This window comes from Antrostomus carolinensis, unplaced genomic scaffold, assembly GCF_000700745.2.
Source record: "Antrostomus carolinensis isolate BGI_N321 unplaced genomic scaffold, ASM70074v2 scaffold23701, whole genome shotgun sequence".
NCBI lineage: Eukaryota > Metazoa > Chordata > Aves > Caprimulgiformes > Caprimulgidae > Antrostomus > Antrostomus carolinensis.
This window is the reverse complement of record NW_010292325.1, coordinates 330-8,137: the sequence shown is the minus strand read 5'-3', so window position 1 is coordinate 8,137 and position 7,808 is coordinate 330. Positions and strand designations below refer to the sequence as shown.

At 38.6% G+C, this 7,808-nt stretch overlaps 1 protein-coding gene across 1 annotated transcript; it reads left to right on the top strand.

The window, feature by feature from the left end:
* Positions 1–920: 920 nt before the first annotated feature.
* PEX13 (peroxisomal biogenesis factor 13) lies at positions 921–3,204 on the top strand (the record flags this gene model as incomplete). Its single annotated transcript, XM_010176928.1, has 3 exons — positions 921–1,618; positions 1,929–2,054; positions 2,595–3,204. Coding segments are annotated over 3 exons (1,120 nt in total), but the record flags the coding sequence as incomplete, so codon positions are not given.
* Positions 3,205–7,808: the final 4,604 nt, after the last annotated feature.

Genomic DNA, 7,808 nt, shown 5'->3' with positions numbered 1-7,808 from the left:
TGAGGCAGTAAGCATGAGAAATGACCAAAATGTTTGACTTTTGGGATGTTAATATGTGATTAGCTTTTTAAAGAAACAGCAAAAGTTGGACAGCTGCTTGACAGAATTCAAAGAGCAGTCTAGTACGTGCAGAGTCTTATTCCGAAGGGCATAGATAAAATTACTTAAACTTATGGGCATACAAAGGAATAAAAGTTTACTAAATTAAAAACAAATGACTCATAATACCTCTTTCTGCCAACAGTTAACAGTGATAGGTTCAATCCCTTAACGTGGTACATAAAGCTAATTAGATAGTTTGGGTAGAGGGGGAAATTGGGGGACCCAAAGCCCTTGTATATGTTGTTGTATAATTACTTGGATTCTCAATTAGGTCACACCACCCTTTCCTGTAAGGGTGGATTCAAAGGAGCTCTCAGGCTTGCTTCCTGCGGTATCATTGGCTCATTGTATAGAAGAACTGAGAACAAGTATTGGAAATAATGCTTTCAGATTGAAAAGTTCATAAATATTCTTCTCAGTGCATATGAGGCTTTTGCATATGAGGTGCAGAAAAATGACTTGAGTGTTATAGCATCAGGTGTGATGGATCTAGATGTAGTAGTTTATGCTTTCTTAGTCAACACAATAAATAAACTGGAAGCTTTTCCATGTGTACGTTTCAGATAGACTGCAGTTCCACATTTACACTGAATATCTCATTATGTTGTTTATTTTTTCACCAAAAGACCTGCATTTCCTGACTGGAATTTTTACTTCCCACAAACGTTGTGCAACATACTGAGTGTTTGGCTACCAGGTTCCCTATCCTGGCACTACTGAAGTGCACTGTCGTATTTATGTAGTTAACCAAGAACTCTGGGGAAATTAAAATGTAAGCTTATTTTGAGTACTGATATTGCCTGTCTGAATTTGTTTAGATCTGCTGACTTGAGTGACAACCTGCTGACCAGGCCGGGACAACCCACAGTTGCACGAATACCACCGCCTATTTTGCCAAGACCGTCACAGCAAACGGGAAGCAGTACTCTGAGCACTTTCAGGCCAGCGTATAGTAGTTCTTTTTCTCCAGGCTATGGTTCATATGGAACCTCTTTTTATGGAAGCTATAGTCCTTACAGTTATGGATACGGTGGTTTGGGTTATAACCGCTTCCGTACAGATGATATTCCTCCCAGCAGGGTTGTTCAGCAGGCTGAAGAGAGCAGCAGAGGTGCATTTCAGTCCATTGAAAGTATCGTGCATGCGTTTGCCTCGGTCAGCATGATGATGGATGCCACATTTTCAGCTGTGTACAACAGTTTCAGAGCCGTGTTGGATGTAGCCAATCACTTCTCCCGCCTCAAAGTACACTTCACAAAGGTGTTTTCAGCTTTTGCTTTGGTGAGAACTATAAGGTATCTCTACCAGCGTCTACAGCGATTGCTAGGTCTGCGGAAGAGCTCCGAGAATGAGGATTTGTGGGCTGAAAGTGAGGGGACAGTCGCTCGCGTTGGCCTTGAAGACAAGGCGGCTAACTCTGCAAAATCCTGGCCCATTTTCTTGTTCTTTGCCGTTATAATGGGAGGTCCCTATCTGATTTGGAAGCTGCTTTCTACATACAGTGACGAAGAAACAGGTAAGGATGATCTGCAGCAAGAGAGAAGCGCAGCATATGCTGGTCCTTTTGTTGTCATGTGTGTAGCAATTAATTTTATACTACAGTAATAGAAGTTGATAGATACTGGAGTAAAATACTGAGTTTTAGGCATGTGATACAGCTAACAGCCTGTTTAAGTAACATGTTTCATGCTTTATTTGTTACTCTTCTCAGTTCTCTATTGGAAAAGTTTTAACGAAGAAGTTAGTTTTCTTCATTTTCCTTTAAAAAAATGCACTGAACTTTATAATTCAAAGCAGATAAACTTTTCATTTCTTTTTGGAAACAGTATCTAGTAACTGGGCAAGTGGAGAAGATGATCATGTAGTTGGAAGAGCAGAATATGATTTCAATGCTCTCTCAGAAGAAGAAATTTCTTTCCGTGCTGGTGACATGCTAAAATTAGCACCCAAAGGTAAACTTTTAATTTCGTATTTATTTTCTAATCACATGTAAAGTAAATCATATTGTTAGAGTCTGAAAATGAAAACAAAAAACCCCTACCTTATGACCAGACTTCTCGTCTACGCTGATTTATTTTCCATAAGTTATTACTTGCATTGAATAAAACGTACCGAGTAGTTTTGTTCCCCATTTCCTTAAGATATGACACAGCCTAAACTTACTCAGGGATTGCTTCGTGGTTACCCTTGTGGTTGCCTTCTCCTCCCATGTGCTGCACAACTGTGAATATACCTAGGCATTTGTAGTACTGTGGTGTCACCGATTTGAGAACAACCTGCACTTCACAGTACTCTTCAGCTCACCTCACCTATGCAGTCCCCACTCATTTCTCTTGAGAAGTAATTTGAATTCGCCTTTTATCGCAGGGTTATTTTCTCTGCATGATGAGCTGTTGTGTCATCTGCCTTCTGGCGTATTTGTGCCTCAACTGCAATATATTTTGAATTGTTATGAATGCATAAACTTGATGCATTTATGTTTTTTTCTCCAGAACAACAACCCAAAATCCGAGGTTGGCTTTTGGCTAGTTATGATGGCCAAACAACAGGACTTGTGCCAGCTAATTACATCAAAATCCTGGGCAAAAGAAGAGGGAGGAAAACAGTGGACCTGGAAAGGATTACAGAGCAACGGCCAGCCTTTACCAGCACATCTGTTGGAGGATCCACTGCTGCTGTGACTTTAGAGGAGCAGGAAGCTGCGTTTGATTCTGTTTTTGCTGGAAATAATAAAGTTCCTGTCGCATCTGACTCCACTGTGGTTAGTGGAGAGAAACAGGAACTCTAACGCACTTTCATCAACAAAGCAATTGAACTGTGCTTTAGTGATAAAACTTGGGGTTTGTTGAAAATCTGTATTGTAGTGGAACACTGATGGGTCTGTACCAGTTATTGCTGCTACTGACTGGTGAAGGGATGGAGAAATGATTGCTTAAATTTGTAGTATTTATTTTTTGACTCACCTAAGGCTATATATTAGTGACTCTACCCAACCACCTGGCAGCAGCTCTAAGATCCTGAGATGAGAGGAATTGAGGCATTTATTACAAAGCAAACAAAAAGAAATAGGGACTGACAGCCTATTCTTGTTAAGGAGACAAACTGTTGGTGTTAACCTGGAGATTAACATCCAGTCTTCATTGGAATGTCGGCTTGACAAGGGGCCTCTTCAATAGATGTGCAAAGGGAAGATGGATTTCTGCAAAGTGTCCTCCAAAACCGGATGCTGAGGACCAAAAAATAGTAACAGTGGATTGTTTCCCCCTGACAGGAGGGAGAATTGGAAGAGATTTAGGTGACACAATCAGATTGGTAGAAGTTTTAAGTTGCTTGCTTTTCATAAGAAGTAGGGCTGCTGTTGTAAAGACCTTCACTTCACTCTTGCAACTTGTGAGAAAGGGGAAAGAAATACAGTTACAAAGGAAGAACAGTGAGGCTTCAGCAGTAGTCCTAACCAATTGTGTTTATTAAAATAACTTCAGAATAAAGGATATCCTGCAGTCAGGCACTTTCCAGCACACTTACTAATTGTTATTCCCTTCTGTGGTAAACTAACTTTGCATCACTTTTTAGCCATTTTGTGTTGTAGCCTATTAACTGCCTATCAATAGTTTGTCAACTACCATCTGCATCTCAGCTTATTTCTGTTCTTTTTTTGTTTCTATGCACATATCAAAATATCTATCCCGCCTTTTAGTGCAGTAGGAAAGTATTGCGTTGGGGGAAGTTTAACATCATTGGAGTGGCAAAGAAGAAGTAAGATGTCTTGCTTAATTGTCTCAGTCAGCTAAGGTCTTGGAGTTAACTGTTTATACTGCCTTTCACGTGGTAAATTTTGCATCTGCCCATAAAATTTGAGGGCTCCGGTTTATCAAAAGCCATAAAAACATTAAGACTGTTCAAAATATTTAGTATTTTCTTCATATTGGTGTTTGAGAATTCTGTATTGAAATACTGTTTTGTTTTGGTTTTTTTAATGGAGTAAAGATAATTAAATTTTTTTTCCTTGTAGTATATGTGTATAACATGTTGAGCTTCAGAAGGTTAGAGCAATGGATAAAATAACTAAAGCTTGTCTTAATCATTAAAATAGCTTTTTCTTTTTTACTTTGAAGGTACTCAAAAATATTTTTAAAAGTAGGGCATGTGCCTTTGCTTAATTAATCCAGTAGTTTCAGTTTGACTGTTTCTGCAGAGATCTTCAACGCCCATGAAGATGGGTTAGCAAAGCTTTCCGTATTTATACTTCAATTGCATTTGCTGGCCTTGAGTTCTTAGAATTCTGTTCACCACAACAAAAGTCTGACAAGACATATCCAAGTGAGCACAGATTTATTGAAGTAGAGTGGATGTTATGCTGGAACAATGGGGTTTCAAGCAATCTCTGAATGCCTCTTGTTGATAATTAGAGCAGGGATTTAAGTGGTTGTGCTTAGGTATTGGGAGATGAAGAATCATTTCTGCTAGATTGTTAGAGCTTCAAGTGCAGAGGAAAAGGAAATAGTAGTTAAAGGGCAAATAAGAAAATTGAAACTAGGTTTATTTGGTTTAAAAGAGAATGCCTTGCTGAGACATTTCCCTGTGGTTTTTAAGTAGCTTATGTTTTTAAGTAGCTGCTTCCAATTTTTTTATCCATGTGGGTGTGGCTGTGTGTTGGGATCGGCGAAGGTTTTTGGCCTGTAATAGCAAGTGGTAATTCTGTGTGTCCACAGATGGGGATACACTTTTCTGTTTTCCCCTCCCTTCTGTCCTGGGACTGGTTCTTCTGCAGGCCATTGAAGAAAATTATCTATATTTGGAAATGACATCTGTTGTTGAAATAAAAATAGCAAACAATCCTGAAATATGAAATATAGAGAGGAAAAAAAGGGCAGAGGGGTATCAAGTGTACAGTTCTGCTTAGAGTGTGTGTTCCTGGAGGGAATTAATTTTCTGTTTTGAGCTTTAATTAATGGACTGTCAGCCTGTCTTGTGTCAGTGAAAGATTACAATCAGAGGAAGGGTCTTTTAAATAAATGAATATATAAACCCCAGATGTAGAGTATCCATTCAAGTAGACTTCTGTTTTCCAGCTCAGAACAAGTTGGGAAGACAATACTGTGATGCTTCTTGGAATCTTTAAATCTTACTAATTTTTAGAAAGATTAGTTTAATTTCACTTTCAGGTCATGTTATTTTGAAATCAATTCCTTTAGTAGGAAGATAGGCTATTAATAACATAACTGACTTGTCTTTATAGTAGTTTGTTTTAGTCTACTAATCTCTACCTGTCATAACTGTATCTGCTAAATCTTGACAAGAATTTTGATCCTTTCAATCTTGTGATTACTTTAATGGGAAAAGAAGACCCTGAGGAAATGAAGTAAGTTATTTAACGCACAATTAATTGTACTGATTGCAGAAGAGTATTAAAATTCATTGAAGTAAAATATATACTCTGCTTTTAAGATTTTTTTTTTTCCTTTTTTTTTTTTTAATGCATGAACTAGCATCAGGAAAAAAAATGTGAGTCCTACAATTTCATTGTCTGTGTTTCTACCCATATGTCAGGTTACAGAAAAAACATCTCGGTGAATGCTAATTGAAAAAGGGAGGCTAGTTGCCAGGCTGCTCAAAACTTGCACAACTTTAGAAAGGTGAGAAGACTAAAAGGAGCAGGTGTGGCTGCAACAGGAGTATGTAGAAGAGATCACAAAAGAGATTCTTCTGAAATATTGCTAAACTTATGCATTAGGCAATTCACTCTTATTTTAAGACCTGTACATCCTAGGTTATTTTTTGTAACTACTTACATAACTATCAGACATCTATAACAGGCCTATGACATTTGTTTATATAAGGCTTTACTTTAATCTTACTTTATTGATACTGTTTAGTATACCAGCCATTTTGTGCTTGAATACTACCTGAACAGATGACAGATGCCAGTTTTGACTGGATCTCTGGTTGCCAGCAGTACATGAACATGCACACATTTTGGTTTCTGAATAATAAATTAAAAATATTCTTTTTGTCTAGTAGAACTTAATAAACTTGTCTGCTTCTTTTGCACAGGTTCAAAACCTCTTCCTTCTGTGGAGCTAGACTGCAGCTGAGCTAGTAACTGACTTATTTGGTGGTCTTGGTGAAATTTGCTAGTCAGGTAAATACAACGAAAATACAGTTTTTGTAAATCTGATCTGTTTGCAGTGAAAACTTTGCAGAAGAGGTATGAACTGGGAAACCAACACTCTTGTCCGCAACAGTAGCGGAACTGTACTTAGTTTACAAAACATAGATAATGCAAAAGCAGATGGTTTTTAAGTAGCTCCTTCCCATTGTTTTTAGCCATGCGGGTGTGGCTGTGTGTTGGGATTGGCGAACGTTTTTGGTCTGTAATTGCAGGTAGTGGTTGTGTGTGTCCACAGGTGGGGATACACATTTTTGTTTTTCCCCTCCCTTCTGTCCTGGGATTGGTTCTTCTGCAGGCCAATTCAGAGCAGGTTTGGGATGATAAATCTGCTTCCTGGATTCTGTGGGCATACCAAACACGGCCTTTAAGCAGCTGTTTAATATCTCCTTGACAAATATGTACTCATATAACCAGTTTAACTGGGAAACATAGGCATGATGTCATTGTGAGACACGCCTGGGTCTTTCTTACCTACAGTTTTTAATGCTACTTTGAGATACTGAAGTTCCCTGAATTTCACAGTAGTCCCAAAACTGCAAGACTCCAGCAAATGTCATGGTTTATTTGTGCTGTCAAAGGCGATCTTTACAGTTCTTTTGGTTTTAGAAATGAAAATGCTTTAAATGCAAAGAGCACGTTCCGTTGGCTTTGCATTATTGGTAACTGAACAAACATTCTCTAGACCATCAAATGATTTGAGATACTGATTTTTTTTTTTCCCCAAATACTGATCTTGTCTTTTTTTTCCTTATTAAAAAAAGGGAGAGGGAGTGAACTTCTGCCTAACAGTACAGCTTGATTCAAAAACTGTGCTGCCAGTTCTCTGACACCATCAAGCCTGCATTTATAGTGGAATAAAGTAACGTTGCAATAATATAGCAATATTGCAGCGTTAGCTTATTCTGTGTATTGCTGTGGAGTGGTATGAAATCAGAAGTGTTTTCTACTTTAACTGAAACTTGGAGGAAGTTTTCACACTGTTTTATGAATTCAAATTTCATATACTTTTCTAGATTGGTGCAGAACTTCTGTGCTTTTTTTTTTTTTTTTTTGCATTCTGTGACCGTACTGTATTACTCAAGGGTTTGGAGGTGGGTTTTTTGAAGAAAATGGTTAATATCCCTGTGGCTCTGGTTGTCTCAGTGATTCCTGCCACAATACCAAGGATGAACAGAAGTTCCATCACGTGATAAAGTGGGTTTTAGACAGAGGCAGGCAGAAAAATGGGATTGGGGCAGTAGTATTGTATATTGCACATAGGAAAAGGGGATCTGGGCTGATCCTGAGCAGGCACGGATGGCTTCCCAAGGGATGTAATTTTTAAAAATGTTTGGGAAGATTCAATGCAGTAGGAAACATGCGGTAAGGAAGAAACTGTCAATGGATGAAATAGCAGGATTGGGACTGTCTGACCATTGGCAGAATAACTTTGGTTTGAGAGGTAGGAAAGCTCTGCGGAGGGATCTGGACAGGCGGTATCAACAGGCTGAAGCTAATGGCATGAAGTTCAGCGAGGCCAATGGCATGAAGTTCA